Here is a 14,920-nt window from a genome sequence, read left to right as displayed (position 1 = left end):
CTTGGCTGGTGCAGGCTGAGCCAAGGCCCTCCAGGGCGCCTCCGTCCCAGCACCTTTGGCAGCCTGCCTGGTCTCCTTCCCAGCCAGGCCCCTTGTGTCCCCTCCTCTCCACCCCAGTGGGCTGACCCAGCGATGAAATTGTCCTGCAGCCTGGCTGGGCAGACCCAGCCCTCAAAACCAAAGGGCCCTCCAGGCCTTACACCTCAGTTCCCCAAGATCCGGCCCTTCGGAGCTTTTTTGCCCAGGCTGGCTTCAAACTCTTGGCCTCAGGTGATTCTCTCGCCCTGGCCTCCCAGGAGCTGGACTGCAAGGACCTTCAGAGAGCTGAGCCACACCCAGCCCTCTGCAGCTTTGAAGCCTGGCTTCAGGAACCCCATTGTTAACTTGTCACCCTCTTTGGGACCAACTACCATATGCAGGTCTCTCAGAACCTCACAGGGTGAGCCCAGAGCCGTGCAGTTCCCAGGTCACTGCTGCCTGGGCCCCACCATCCGCTGCAGCAGAGGAGGCTGCTCTTCTTGCCCCAGACAGAGACCTGGTCCCCACCAAGATTATAGGCTTGGAAATGGTCCCAGGGTTCACCTAGTGTGTACACACCCAAGACCCTGGGGACCCACTGCAGAATCAGCATGACTAGGATACCATCACGCCACATCCAGAGCCACTTCTTCCAGGAAGCCCTCCCGGACCACCCAGGCCCCAGCTCGCTTCCTCCTGAGCTCAGGACAAGCTGCTTCTGAGCATGTCCCCACCATGGGCTTGGCCAGGGTGCCTGTGTCTCAAGGAGCCCGGGGTTCTTCAGGACAGAAGCCCCCTCCCCGCTGCAGCGCAGCCCCTGCCAACTCAGCCGCGTCTTCCTAGCAGCCTCTCCCTGCCGGAGCTGGGGGTGCCCACGGTTGTCCTGCCCTGGGCTTGCAAAGTTCTTTCCACCATGGGTCTCGGGAGCCCCACCGCGCTATGCTGTCACCCACCCATAGTGGGGGTGTGGGGGTGTTGAAGACAGGGTCCCTGACTCAGATTCCATCTTGCTGGGGAAGGAAAAGTGCAGGTGTCAGTAAGCTGAGCCAGGGCACTGGGGGCGTGGCCTCAAGGCAGCAAAGGCCAGAGGAGACACCCGGGGGCGGGGGCACTGAGGGAGGAGGCAGCTGAGCAGGTGCACGGCATCAGGACTGAAGGGACTGCATGAGCGAGGGCCCTGGGGCGGGAGGCAGGGCTCCTGTCAGACCCTATGTCCTGGGGGCTGACGCTGGGCCTGACTGGGGCAGCTCAGCCTTGTTGAGCAGGAGGTGACAAGGCTGTGGGGTGTGCTGCCCAGGATCGACTGGTCCCACACTCCCTTGGTGCGCGTGCACACCTGTGGCGGCCCTTGGCATAGGCCTGCAGGCAAGTTCTTGCCTCAGAGGAAAAAAACAAAGTTATCTTTGTCCATTTCAGAGGCTTTTGTGCAAGGCCCCTGGCCGGGTCAGACTTCTGGAGAGGCAGAGCCAGACTGAGCCTCTTAGGCAGAAGGTACCCAGGACACCAATTCCATGCAGAGCTCCCAATTCCACGCAGACCTGGGGAAACAGGCCCAGGTTCTCTGTGGACACAAGGATGTGGCGGCGGCGGTGGGGGATGTTCCCGCCAAGGGGTGTGCTGGGCCCTGGGAGCAAAGCTGGCATTGGTATTCCCCCTGCAGGGGCCCGCCAAAGAACGGGACCCACCACAGCCCCAGGGCCACACCCTAGGACCATGCTCCTCCGATGACGCCCCCACCCCCTGCCTCCCACTGTCTGGATTCACCTTCCGCCTGGGCAAGGGCACAGTGGGCCCATCTGCAGGGCTCCCAGAGCTGGAGGGGAGCGCTGCCAGCCCCCCCACCTTTGGGTTTCCTACTGGGCAGCCCTTGCACTGTAGGCAGAGATGTTGATGGCTTTCTGGAATCTTCCTTTTTTTTTTTTTTGAGACAAAACGTCTCACTTTGTTGCCTGGGCTAGAGTGCCGTGGCGTCAGCCTAGCTCACAGCAACCTCACACTCCTGGGCTCAAGAGATCCTCCTGCCTCAGCCTCCCGAGTAGCTGGGACTACAGGCAAGCACCACCATGTCTGGCTAACTTTTTCTATTTTTAATTGTTTGGCTAATTTCTGTTTATAGTAGAGATGGGGGTCTCACTCTTGCTCAGGCTGATCTCGAACTCGTAAGCTCAAGCAATCCTCCCACCTCAGCCTCCCAAAGTTCTAGGATTACAGGCGTGAGCCACAGCGCCCGGCCTGGAATCTTCCTTAAGGCAGCACCATATGCCCTTTGTTTGCTGTCTCTTCCCCCTTCCCGTGGCTTGGAGTATGGATGGACGCACTGGCGATAGCCCAGATGATGAGGACAGGGCTGCGCCCAGAGAGCAGTGACGCCACCCACCCGCCCAGACTCTCACAGGAGAGGAAACCCCACGCCTGCTATAGCTCCTTTATCTGGGGTTCTGCTCCTCAGAGTTGAAGCCCCTCCTGCAGTGCTGCTGGAGCGCCAAGGCCGGTATGGCCGGTACACACACACACACACACACACACACACACCACCCCGCGGTGGCCAGGACTTCACACACACACACACACACACACACACACACACACCCACCCACCCACCCACCACCCCGCGGTGGCCAGGACTTCACACACACACACACACACACACACACACACACACACACACACACACACCCACCACCCCGCGGTGGCCAGGACTTCAGGCACTTGGGGAAGGGGCTTCAAACAGACTCAGTGAGTATTGGACAATGATGAAGTTTTTTGTGTAATAGTTTTGGGCACAGTGGCTCATGCCTGTCATCCTAGCACTCTGGGAGGCCAAGGCGGGCGGATCGCTCGAAGTCAGGAGTTCAAAACCAGCTTGAGCAAGAACGAGACCCCATCTCTACTAAAAATAGAAAGAAATTAGCTGGACAACTAATATATATAGAAAAAATTAGCTGGGCATGGTGGCGCATGCCTGTAGTCCCAGCTACTCAGGAGGCTGAGGCAGGAGGATTGCTCAAGCCCATGAGTTTGAGGTTGCTGTGAGCTAGGCTGACTCCAGGGCATTCAACTCTAGCCTGGGCAACAAAGCGAGACTGTCTCAAAAAGAAAAAGAAGGCTGGGCGCGGTGGCTCACGCCTGTAATCCTAGCTCTCTGGGAGGCCAAGGCAGGCGGATCGCTCGAGGTCAGGAGTTCGAAACCAGCCTGAGCAAGAGCGAGACCCCGTCTCTACTATAAATAGAAAGAAATTAATTGGCCAACTAACATATATAGAAAAAATTAGCCGGTCATGGTGGCACATGCCTGTAGTCCCAGCTACTCGGGAGGCTGAGGCAGGAGGATGGCTTGAGCCCAGGAGTTTGAGGTTGCTGTGAGCTAGGCTGACGCCACGGCACTCACTCTAGCCTGGGCAACAAAGTGAGACTCTGTCTCAAAAAAAAAAAAAAAGAAAAAGGAAAGTTTTAAGAGAGTTCTTTCCAAAGAACTACTGTGCTCCAGAGGACACTCCCTCAGGCTGTGATGAAAGTCACGTTCTGTGTTAGTATTTGCAGTGCTTCTCAGCCAGGGCCATGTGGAGTGTCTGGGGGTCAAAATGCCTGAAGCACTACTGGCGTTCAGTGGCCAGGAGTTAGGACATCTGTCCATAAGAGTGGGACAGTCCCACATAAGAAGGAAGGGTTCTCCCCAAAGGCTCACAGGACTCTGCTGAGAAACACAGGATTAAAAATGAGGAACCTGGCAGAGCACAGTGGCTCACGCCTATAAGCGAGCACTGTGGGAGGTTGAGGCCAGGAATGTGTAACCAGCCTGGGCAAACATCACGAGACTCAATCACTACAAAAAATTTAAAAGGTAGCCAGGCGTGGGGGAGCACATACTCTGGAGGCTGAGGCAGGAGAGGCCAGGAGTTGGAGGCTGCAGTGAGCTACCACTGCACCACTGCACTCCAGCCTGGGCGACATTCCAGAACAAGGAGAGGGAGAGGGCAACCCTATCTAGGATTTGACATGTCTATGCAACAGTAATATCTTAAGACAAATTCATAAATTTCACTCGTAATAATGTTTTCCCACTATTGCTGAATGAAAGAACCACCCAAGCAGCTTAGAATTTCTCATATTTAATAATTCAAGGAGCTGCTTTCTCAGAGCAGACTGCGCCTGGCTCTGGGTGCCCTGATCGCGGCCCCACACGGTGGGTCTCCCGGGGGGCGCTGCATGGGGAAGCCGGGGCCCTTTCCCAGGCACCTGCACACCCCTGCACCTTGCTGAGGACCCTCTTCTCCCAGGGCAGAGGCTGCTCACTCTGTGGCATCCAGCATGCGCTCAATACGTATTTCTTGGGGGTGTAAACGAATATGGGACGGTCCCCCAGCTGCTGAACGGGGGGTGAGCACGGTGGGTGGCGCAGGCGCAGCCCACAGCCTGTACTTGCGAGGACAGACGGGTCATCGCGGAGACTCCTCGGGGTCCAGGTCTGGGTCCTCGGTGGGCTGCAGTGTGTCCACGTGGCTGTACGACTTCCAGGCCTGCAGGTTACAGTTCTTCAGGATGGTCCCCAGCTGGTTCCCAGGGCCGACTTCGAAAGTCTGGGGGAACGCAGTGCCCTTCTTCCTTTCGTAGATGGCGTGCATCGTCTGCTCCCACTTCACCGGGGAGACCACCTGCCGGGCCAGCAGCTCCTGGATGTGCTTGGGGTGCATGTATCTGTTCCCATTGATGTTTGAGTGGACGGAAACCAGAGGCGTCTTAATGCTGATTGTCTTTAAAACTTGAGCCAGGGGCTCCAAGGCTGGCTCCATGAGGCGGGTGTGGAACCCACCACTAACTGGCAACAGCTTGGTGCGTCTGAAGTGATAATTAGAGGAATTCTTCTGGAGAAACTTCAGGGCCTGGAAAAGAAAGGAAGGTTAAGCCAAGCAAGTCTTAGGGGGGAAGACATGCAGAGGCAGAAGTCAGCATCAGCAATATCACAGCCCTGTGTACATCATTGATTTTGAGAGACGGGGTCTCGCTATGTTGCCCAGGCTGGTCTTGAACTGGTCTCGAGCAGTCCTCCTGCCCTGGCCTCCCCAGTAGCTGGAACTGCTGGCGTGAGCCATTGCAGGCAGCAGCCCTAAGTATACAATATGCTTATCCCCACACGTTTGTACTGTCCCATGTCCCACAAACCATGATACATACCGTTTGCCATGACCTTAACTCACTTTTTTAGTTCTTTAGAACCAGATCAGGGGTTCATGAGAGCCGAGAATGTACTACAGGTAGGCCCTGGAGATCACCTGGTCCTGCCCCTTTACTTTAGACGTGGGCTGGGCGATTTGTTCCCCCAGTATACGCAGGGGAGCGGGACAGCGTCTCAGCCTCCTGTCTCCCTCTGCAGTGTTTTGTCTGAAACACACATCCGCACCCCAAAGCGCCCACCGTACTGCTGGTGCAGGGCAGTTCCCACCCTCCCTACTGGACTGGCCACTATCAAGGCAGTTCCCATCCACACCAACCTCTAGGTGTCCTGAAATCACCCTGCACTCAGGAAAGAGGTAGTTGGACACTGCGCACACGGGGTTCTCTATGCCCAGAGACTTGCAGTGCTCCCGGGCTTCCAAACAGGCGAAGTTGAACTTGGACTGAGGCCGGCCAAGGACAGACAACATCCCACTGGGGACAGCTTCTGAAGCTTCCTGCATGGCCTCAGCTCGGATTTTCACTGCATACAGACCTGTCCAGAGAGAAGAGCATTTGGGAAAATCAGGACTCGTGATGAAGGCAGGCCAGACCTGAAAGAAAAAGCACAAACTCCATTCTGTGCCAGAGACCCTGAGAGTGGTGCCAGTCACCAGCCCACAGGGCCAGCGTTGCACGACTCTACGTACTACGCAGAGCTGTTACTGCCACTGGCACTATACAAATGAACCCAACTTTCCTGTCTTAAAGTTGGTTTGGTGTAGGGCAGTGGTTCTCAACAGTGGTGGATTCTGTCCTAGAGCAGTGTCTGGAGAAATTTTCTGGTTGTCACAACTAGGGGAGACAGTGCTACTGACATCTAGTGGGTAAAAGCCTGGGACGCTCCTCAACATTCCACAATGTTGGGGGCACAGGACTGCGCCCCGAAACACATGAATAGCACCACTGCTGCAAGCCCTGGTGAAGGGCAAAGAGGAACAGACTTGCAGCTACATGCCGTGGGCAAGTCGCAACCTCCTTCTGGTTCAAATTTCTGAACCAGAGGTTCACCCACCATCCACTAAGTAATCGCTCCCATTTCTTCCTCCCTCCACTCTTAGTAACCTCTAATCTGTTGCCTCTATGGACTGAACGCATGAATTCTGGACATTTCATATAAAAGTTAGCAAAATGAAGATAATAATATTCAATCTGCCTAGGTTGTTGTGAAAACCAGAAATTGTTATTAGTTTATTATTTAAGAGAAATAATGTAGAACAGGAAAAATAATTAAGAACTATCAGGCCGGGCGCGGTGGCTCACGCCTGTAATCCTAGCACTTTGGGAGGCCGAGGCGGGCGGATTGCTCAAGGTCAGGAGTTCGAAACCAGCCTGAGCGAGACCCCGTCTCTACCAAAAATAGAAAGAAATTAATTGACCAACTAAAAATATATATACAAAAAATTAGCCGGGCATGGTGGCGCATGCTTGTAGTCCCAGCTACTCGGGAGGCTGAGATAGTAGGATTGCTGAGCCCAGGAGTTTGAGGTTGCTGTGAGCCAGGCTGACGCCATGGCACTCACTCTAGCTTGGGCAACAAAGTGAGACTCTGTCTCAAAAAAAAAAAAAAAAAAAAAAACTATCAGATACATGGGCTGCTATACAAACTACACACAAGTACATGAATTTCAGTAGCATACAACAAAAATTGTTACTGTCTCCACTTAGAGCTAGAGAACTTGACTCAGCCATGCAGATGAACTGAAACGTGGGGTCCCGATCAGCGTGGCTCAAGTGTGTGGTGAGAGGACAGGCAGGCAGCTACAAAGATTGTGACATAAGAGTGCCCTATAGCTACCAGACACCCAACATCCTGGTCCTGGGTCTGCTCCCTGGGCAGAGAGGGGAGATGACCAGACCAAGGAGAGATTAAGAGACCCACTCAGGGTTTGAAGAGAACAGAGAGGGTGTGAGAAGAAAATCCTACACCCTTTTCTCCTTAACACGTCTTCATGCACTCAGCGCTTATATATTTTATATTTGTACCAGACTTTCATTGCCCTTACCAAGAATTGTGGAATAAATACATTAAGAGCCTGTGACAGGCCGGGCACGGTGGCTCACACCTGTAATCCTAGCACTCTGGGAGGTCGAGGTGGGCGGATTGCTCGAGGTCAGGAGTGCAAAACCAGCCTGAGCAAGAGTGAGACCCCAGCCGGGCGCGGTGGCTCACGCCTGTAATCCTAGCACTCTGGGAGGCCGAGGCAGGCGGATTGCTCGAGGTCAGGAGTTCGAAACCAGCCTGAGCAAGAGCGAGACCCCGTCTCTACTATAAATAGAAAGAAATTAATTGGCCAACTAATATATCTAAAAAATTAGCCGGGCATGGTGGCACATGCCTGTAGTCCCAGCTACTCGGGAGGCTGAGGCAGGAGGATTGCTTGAGCCCAGGAGTCTGAGGTTGCTGTGAGCTAGGCTGACACCACGGCACTCACTCTAGCCTGGGCAACAAGTGAGACTCTGTCTCAAAAAAAAAAAAAAAAAAAGAGTGAGACCCCGTCTCTACTATAAATAGAAAGAAATTAATTGGCCACCTAATATATATAATATATAAAATTAGCTGGGCATGGTGGCGCATGCCTGTAGTCCCAGCTACTTGGGAGGCTGAGGCAGGAGGATCGCTCGAGCCCAGGAGTTTGAGGTTGCTGTGAGCTAGGCTGACGCCACGGCACTCACTCTAGCCTGGGCAACAAAGTGAGATCCTGACTCAAAAAAAAAAAAAAAAAAGAGCCTGTGACAGGAAGTAGGGGAAGTGGAGAGAACATGTGGAAATCCTTCCATGCAGGCATTAAAGCAGTAACTATGCAGAATGTCAAGTGAAAAACTGAACACAAAACTGCAAATATGCTATAATTCTCCAAGTTATAGGCACATGAAATGATAAAATGATACATGTAATAATACAACAGTGTCATTAGGATGTGGAATTATGCAACATTTTTCTTTTATGTAACCTTTCCTCAATAGTGCTATAAGGCTTTTTTTTAAAAAGAAAAAAAGGTGAAACTCACATAAAATATAATTAACCATTTTAAAGTGTATAATTCAGTGGTATTAATATTTCATGTATTCATAATGTTGTGCAACCACCAGCTTGCTCTCTGGTTTCAAAACCTTTTCATCACCCCATAAAAACACCCACATCCACTAAGTAATCACTCCCCGTTTCTTCCTCCCTCCACTCTTAGTAACCTCTAATCTGTTGTCTCTATGGACTGAACGCATGTATTCTGGATATTTCATATAAAAGGAACCATACAATATGTGACTTTTTCTGTCTGGCTTCTTTCACTTAGGACATTTTCTTGTTAGAGACGGGGGTCTCATTCTTGCTCAGGCTGGTTTCCCACTCCTGACCTCGATCAATCTGCCCGCCTCGGCCTCCCAGAGTGCTAGGATTACAGGCGTGAGCCCCCGCGCCCCGCCTCACTTAGGATATTTTCAAGGTCATCCCTGTTGTAGCATTTATCAACATTTTATTCCTTCTTATCATTTAAAATATTCCATTGGGCTGGGCGAGGTGGCTCATGCCTGTAATCCTAGCACTCTGGGAGGCCAAGGTGGGCGGATTGCTCGAGGTCAGGAGTGGAAAATCAGCCTGAGCAAGAGCGAGACACCATCTCTACTAGAAATTAATTGGCCAACTAATATATATAGAAAAAATCAGCCGAGCATGGTGGTGCATGCTTGTAGTCCCAGCTACTCAGGAGGCTGAGGCAGTAGGATTGCTTGAGCCCAGGAGTTTGAGGTTGCTGTGAGCTAGGCTGACGCCACGGCACTCACTCTAGCCTGGGCAACAAAGCGAGACTCTGTCTCAAAAAAAAAAATTCCATTGTATGGATATACCATGATCTATTAATCCATTCATCAGATGATGAACGTTTGGGCTGTTTCTACCTTCTGGCTATTGTGGATAATACTGCTATAAACATTTGTGTACAAATTTCTCTGTGTGGATGCTTTAATTTCTTAGGAATATACATAGAATTTCTGAGTCATTTGGTAATTATATTTAACTGTTTGAGGAACTGGCAAAACTGTTTTCCACAGTGACTCCACTATTTTGCAATCCCACAAGCAATGTATGAGGGTTTCTATTTTTCTATATACTCATTGTTACTTACTATTTTTATTTTTTTTAAATAAAAGCCATCCTAGTGGGTGTGAAGTGCTATTTATTGTGATACTGACTGCATTTCCCTGATTATTAGTGATGTTAACCATCTTGTCATGTGCTTGTTGGCAATTTGAATATCTTCTTTGGAGAAATGTCTATTCAATTCCCTTGCCTATATTTAACTATAAGCAAAAAAATTAACTGTTTTAACTATAAGCAAAAATCTTAAGAAATAAAAGTGATATGGCTCAAGATCAAATATTCATTTTCTTCCTTCGCTGTTTACTTCCCAAAAAAAAAAAAAAATATTCATTTTCTCATTTTCATTCAATGAGCATCTACTAAGCATCCACTTTGCTTGGTGGCACTGAGGAGTGATAGCACAGGGTAGTGGAGAAGATAGTCACACAAGCAGAGTTCATGAAATTATAAAGAGAAGGGAAGCCAGGCACCGCTCACGCCTGCAATCCTAGCACTTTGGGAGGCCAAAGCAGAAGGATATCTGAGACCAGGAGTTCAAGACCAGCCTGGGCAACATAACAGAGATCCTGTCTCTACAGAAAATTTAAAAATTAGCTGGGCCTGATGGTGTGTGCCTCTGGTCCCTTCTAGCTTCTGGGGAGACTGGGCAGGAAGATCGCTTGAGCCCAGGAGTTCAAGACTACAGTGAGCCTGTAATCCTAGCACTCTGTGAGGCCAAGGCGGGTGGACTGCTCGAGGTCAGGAGTTCGAAACCAGCCTGAGCAAGAGCGAGACGCCATCTCTACGATAAACAGAAAGAAACCAACTGGCCAACTTATATATATATATATAAAATTAGCTAGGCATGGTGGCGCATGCCTGTAGTCCCAGCTACTCGGGAGACTGAGGCAGAAGGATTGCTTGAGCTCAGGAGTTTGAGGTTGCTGTGAGCTAGGCTGATGCCACAGCACTCACTCTAGCCTGGGCAACAAAGTGAGACTCTGTCTCAAAAAAAAAAAAGACAACAGTGAGCTATGATGACACCACTGCACTCCAGCCTGGGCAACAGTGAGTCCCTGTCTCAAAAAATAGAAAGAGAGAAAGGGACACCCATAATGAATCAGGCTTAAAAGGGAATCATGGTGAAGTCTGGTCCTCAAGATCCCATGTCGGCCCTATCCATGTTGTCCCTTCTTTATCACCCCTGAGTAGGTCAAATTTCATAAAAAAATTTTTTAAGAGAGAGTCTTACTCTATGGCCTACGCTGGAGTGCAGTGGCATGATCATAGCTTACTACAGCCTTGAACCCCTGGACTCAAATGATCCTCCTGCCTTAGCCTCCCTAGGACTACAGGTGTGCACCACAATGTCTGGCTAATGTTTTAAAAAATTGTTTTGTAGAGATGGGGTATTGCTGTTGCCCAGGCTGGTCTCAAGTGATCCTCCTGCCACAGCTTCTCCACATGATGGGATTAGAGGTGTGAGCCTGTGCGCCACATCCTGCCTCCAATATCATTTTTGGCAGTGTCCTTTTGCCCCCACTGAGCCCAGCAAGACCACACCCTGCACAAAACCAAACTCCTTCCTGTGTACCTTCAGAAAATTCCATGGCTCCGGCAAAAACTAGGGCTGCAAATTCTCCCACACTAAATCCAGCAGCAGCAACACAGTTCTCAATAACCTGCAGTGACAGATGCAGAACATGAGGCCAGATTTTCTGGGGGAAGCTCACTTCCGGGGCACTTGCACTGAGAGCTGGCAGGGTGTTCAGCACTTCAGTGAGCCAGGTTCCACTGGCCTGGTGCTCCAGCCTGAAGAGGACACACGGAAGTGGCCTTGATGATCTCTGAGTCCAGCCCCTATTGAGGAAGAACTTCCCTGGTAAGAAGAGTTCAAGCCCAGGCAACTCCGTAGTCACGCTGACTCCAACCCAGGGCTCTGGATTCCCTTGCCTTGGCCCTACAGTGGCATCTCACCCATAGGTGTGAAGTTAAGCATAGAAGTCAAGAACATGACTTTTGGAGTCAGAGACTAGAATTCTTAGCTGAGTTCTCTAATCGCTCTGAACTTATGTGTGAAATGAGGGACAAGCAGGGCCCATCTCAAAGGGCTGTTGCATTCCGTGAAGATAACATCCATAAAGTGCTTAGGGCAGACATGGCCCAGGCTAAGCACTGAATGTTATTATCACGACTCAACAAAACCACTTAACTAACTCCTTTAATATCCCCAATTCTCCTTTCCTCATTCATAAAATAACAGTATTTACCTCACAAGGTGGTTGTGAAGATGAAATGGGGTAAAGGATCTCAAATACATTTATTGTCTTGATATTATTCAAAATTAACAGTAATCAATTCACCACCTTCAAGTGAAGTCACATTCTCAAATGTCATCTTCTTAATGATCCTTCATTTAAAGATGAGCTTTAATCCTTTTAAAATCATCTAGTAGTTAATTAAATGATTAAGGATCATTTAAAATCACGACTCAGCCCTCCACTTCCCATGTCCTTAATCTGCTCTATCTTTCTTTCTGTAACATTTATCATCTTTAACACACTATGGAATTTCCATAATGAGTACAGTTATTGTTTATTATCTGTCTCCTCTAAGATGCAAGCTCCCTTAGGGCAGGGATCTGCCTGTCTTGTTCACGGCGCCTAGAATACTCCCTGGCACATTGTGGGAACTCGGTAAGAATCTGTCAAATGAGTCAGACGTGGGAGCCCCAGGCGGGCCCCGGCCTGCCACGGGGCTTCGGGCCTCACCGCTGGCTGCAGGTGATGGAGTTTCTCAACCGCGGCCAGCGAAGCCACGAAGATAGCGGGCTGGCAGTGCGCGGTGCGGTCCAGGGCCTCCTGCGGCCCGTGCAGGCTCAGCTCCAGCAGGTCGTAGCCCAGCACGAGGCGGGCGGCGGCGTAGAGCTCTCGGACGCGCGGGTAGGCGAGCAGACCGCGGCCCATGCCCACCAGCTGGCTGCCCTGGCCCGGGAAGAGCAGCACCGAGCACTGGCCCGGCGTCCGCCGCGTCTCCGCCGCCCGGGGCCCCTCCTCCGCCTGCGTCGCTCCTCGCAGCAGCTCCGCCACGCCCTCGGCGCCGAGCGGAGGCCCCGGGAAGCTCGAGGCGCGGCGGCGGCAGCTGGCGCCCAAGCCCCAGGCCCACGGGGCCCGCGCGACCCGTAAGCTCATGCTGAAACACCCGCCTTCCGCGCGTTAACGCGGCGACCGAGCCCCGATTACGGCGGCGCGGTGCTGCGTAGTCCTTGACGCATTTCCTGCCCGTGGCACCCGGGAGCGGAAAGAAAGGTTCCGAGGTTACTGGTTCCGCCTAGGCTCTGAGACGCTGCGCGGCTGCGTGCGGGGTGCCTAGAGTGAACCGTGTGCTTCCTTAAACCTCCACAGCCAAGAATAGAACACGACACTACAGCACAGCGAGCCCCCATCCGATATTTATGGAATAAGTAATGCAAAGCAATGTAATATTTACTCTTTCTACCTAGCACATGCAAGAGTACTTGAGACTTCCAAATTCTCTTTAGCAAATGATTCTCCCAGCACTAAGCAAGATAACAGCTGTCTTCTATAATGTTTCCTACAAACCAGGCACGGTGCCTGGCACAACAAATACCCAGTAAATCTCTATACCACTCAATAAAGCCCTGAGTATGTTTCAGATATTAGCTTATTTAATTCCTCATGGCAAAAGTGTGATGGGTAGGTGCTATTATCCTCAACTTACAGATGAACAGACAAGGGGTCAAAGATTGAATGACAGGTGATTAGTGACAGACTAGGGATTGGAAATTGGGGTTATCTACTGTCAACCTAAAAAACTCAGGCTATCCTCAACAAATGATTGTATTTGGGAATGGGGGGATTGCAGTCCGCAATGCAAGCTGTGGCAGGCCATAGGGTATCTAAGTGGGCAGGGGGTCAGGATGGAGAAGCGGACTCTTTTAAAGAGAAGTCCACTGACGCTGTTTTGAAACTAAAGTTACAAAGACCAAAGTTTACAGGGGTTTGTTCCAGAAGTTGGTGTGAGCTTATCTGCCATTGCCAGGCAAATGTCCTTGTGCAGGTAGCTTTTTTGACTTGAGCAATTTCTTGTGACAAGTCCTGATGCAAGTCTAGTGTAAGTCTTATGATGAATTCTACTTACAGGCATGTTTGCATGAGGGCTGCTTTTTCAAGGTTTCCCCTGATACCATTTTAGAGTTTGACATAAGTGACTCGATGTTGGTACTGGCAATTTTCACACCAGCATCTGAGTGCTGGTGTGAGGCTAAGTCAGAGAGTTTAACTTAGACCTCACTCCAACATCCCTTCTCCCCCTCTACTCCCTTATTTCTTTTCAGCCTTTTCTTTCTTTTTTTTTTTTAACCTCCCCCCTCTTTTCAGCCTTTTCTAAGGAGCCAACACACACACACACACACACACACACACACACACACACACACACACACACAATAATGAGAAAATCTAGGTAGTCTTAGTTTGGGCTGCTATAACAGAATACCATAGACTGGGGAACTTAAACAACAGAAATGTATTTCTCATAGTTCTGGAGGCTGGGAAGTCCAAGATCAAGACACCTGCAGATCCAGTGTCTGGTGACAGCCTGCTTCCTGGTTTGCAGATGGCTGTCTTCTTGTTGTATCCTCACATGGTAGACAGCAGGCAGAAAGAGATCCCATGTTTCTGCCTCTTTTTATAAGGCTATTAATACTATTCATGAAGGCTCCACCCTCATGACTTAATCACCTCCCAAAGACCCCATCTCTCAATACCATCACACTGGGGATTAGGCTCCAACACATGAATTTTGAGGGGGACACAACATTCAGTCCACAGCAACATCAGCGAATGTACTTCACTAAGTTTGTCCTCAGAAAAGAATCAAATAAGCAAAGGCCTAACTCTCAAGATGTCCATGGCAGCCCTGCTTTTTACAAGGAAAGAGCAGAGATAAGCTGTATGTTCAGCTAGAGAGGATTAGCTAAATGAAATATGGCAAATCTATACAGTGCTATGGTCATAAAAGATATGGAGGAGGTTTTCAGGTTAAGACATGCATAGAGCACACACTGTCTCTCGAAGCCCATAAATCCACAGCAAAGGGATATTTTAAAGACACAAATCCACAAGGACAGGAAGAACAGGAAAGGGGACTGCAGCAACAGAATCTGAAAGCTGGAAAGCAGGTGGGTTGATGTTACCTGACTTAGTTGATCTCAGACAGCTAAATCCCTCCCAGCAGTGGGGAAAGCTGAGAACCAACCCTTAGTCATGCAACAGAATCCTCAAAAGCTTAAAAACTTAATGACAACCAGTTATAGATTTCTTTCTTCCTTCTCCACTCCCACTGCTTCACTTGACTGGCTTTAAAAAAAAAAATCTTGAGAACTGACATCAGAAGCTGCTTCTAGATCTAAGGGTGAAAGAAGACTAAAACCAGAGGACTATTTGAAGGTGTCTTTGAGAACAGATTTTCAAATCTGCCCCCTCTCCCCAGCCACTGGGTGATGCCCCTCCCCCACTCTGGGAACTATCTTGGATTTAGCTCTGGAAAGGGACAAAGAATCTCTGGACTGGGCATGGCAAGGACAGCAGC

The 14,920-nt window shown here is 50.3% G+C and overlaps 1 protein-coding gene across 1 annotated transcript; it reads right to left on the bottom strand.

Annotated features, from left to right (window-relative positions):
* Positions 1-4,111: 4,111 nt before the first annotated feature.
* Positions 4,112-12,561, bottom strand: MCAT (malonyl-CoA-acyl carrier protein transacylase). The gene is made up of 4 exons (XM_012757793.2): positions 12,079-12,561; positions 10,902-10,989; positions 5,508-5,725; positions 4,112-4,898 (listed from the first exon to the last, which is right to left on the bottom strand). Exons 1-4 carry the CDS (start codon positions 12,496-12,498, stop codon positions 4,455-4,457), a joined length of 1,170 nt encoding a protein of 389 aa, XP_012613247.1. The 5' UTR covers positions 12,499-12,561; the 3' UTR covers positions 4,112-4,454.
* Between the last annotated feature and the right edge of the window lie 2,359 nt (positions 12,562-14,920).

This window comes from Microcebus murinus, chromosome 10 (assembly GCF_040939455.1).
Source record: "Microcebus murinus isolate Inina chromosome 10, M.murinus_Inina_mat1.0, whole genome shotgun sequence".
Classification (NCBI taxonomy): domain Eukaryota; kingdom Metazoa; phylum Chordata; class Mammalia; order Primates; family Cheirogaleidae; genus Microcebus; species Microcebus murinus.
This window is presented reverse-complemented; position numbering and strand designations above follow the sequence as displayed.

Excerpts from the sequence above, each read along its gene's own strand:
- MCAT (XM_012757793.2), bottom strand. The coding sequence starts at position 12,498 with ATGAGCTTACGGGTCGCGCGGGCCCCGTGGGCCTGGGGCTTGGGCGCC. Across the intron at positions 10,990-12,078 it reads TCCATCACCTGCAGCCAGCG|GTTATTGAGAACTGTGTTGC; the intron begins GTGAGGCCCGAA and ends CTGTCACTGCAG. Across the intron at positions 4,899-5,507 it reads TGATTTCAGGACACCTAGAG|GCCCTGAAGTTTCTCCAGAA; the intron begins GTTGGTGTGGAT and ends TTTCTTTTCCAG.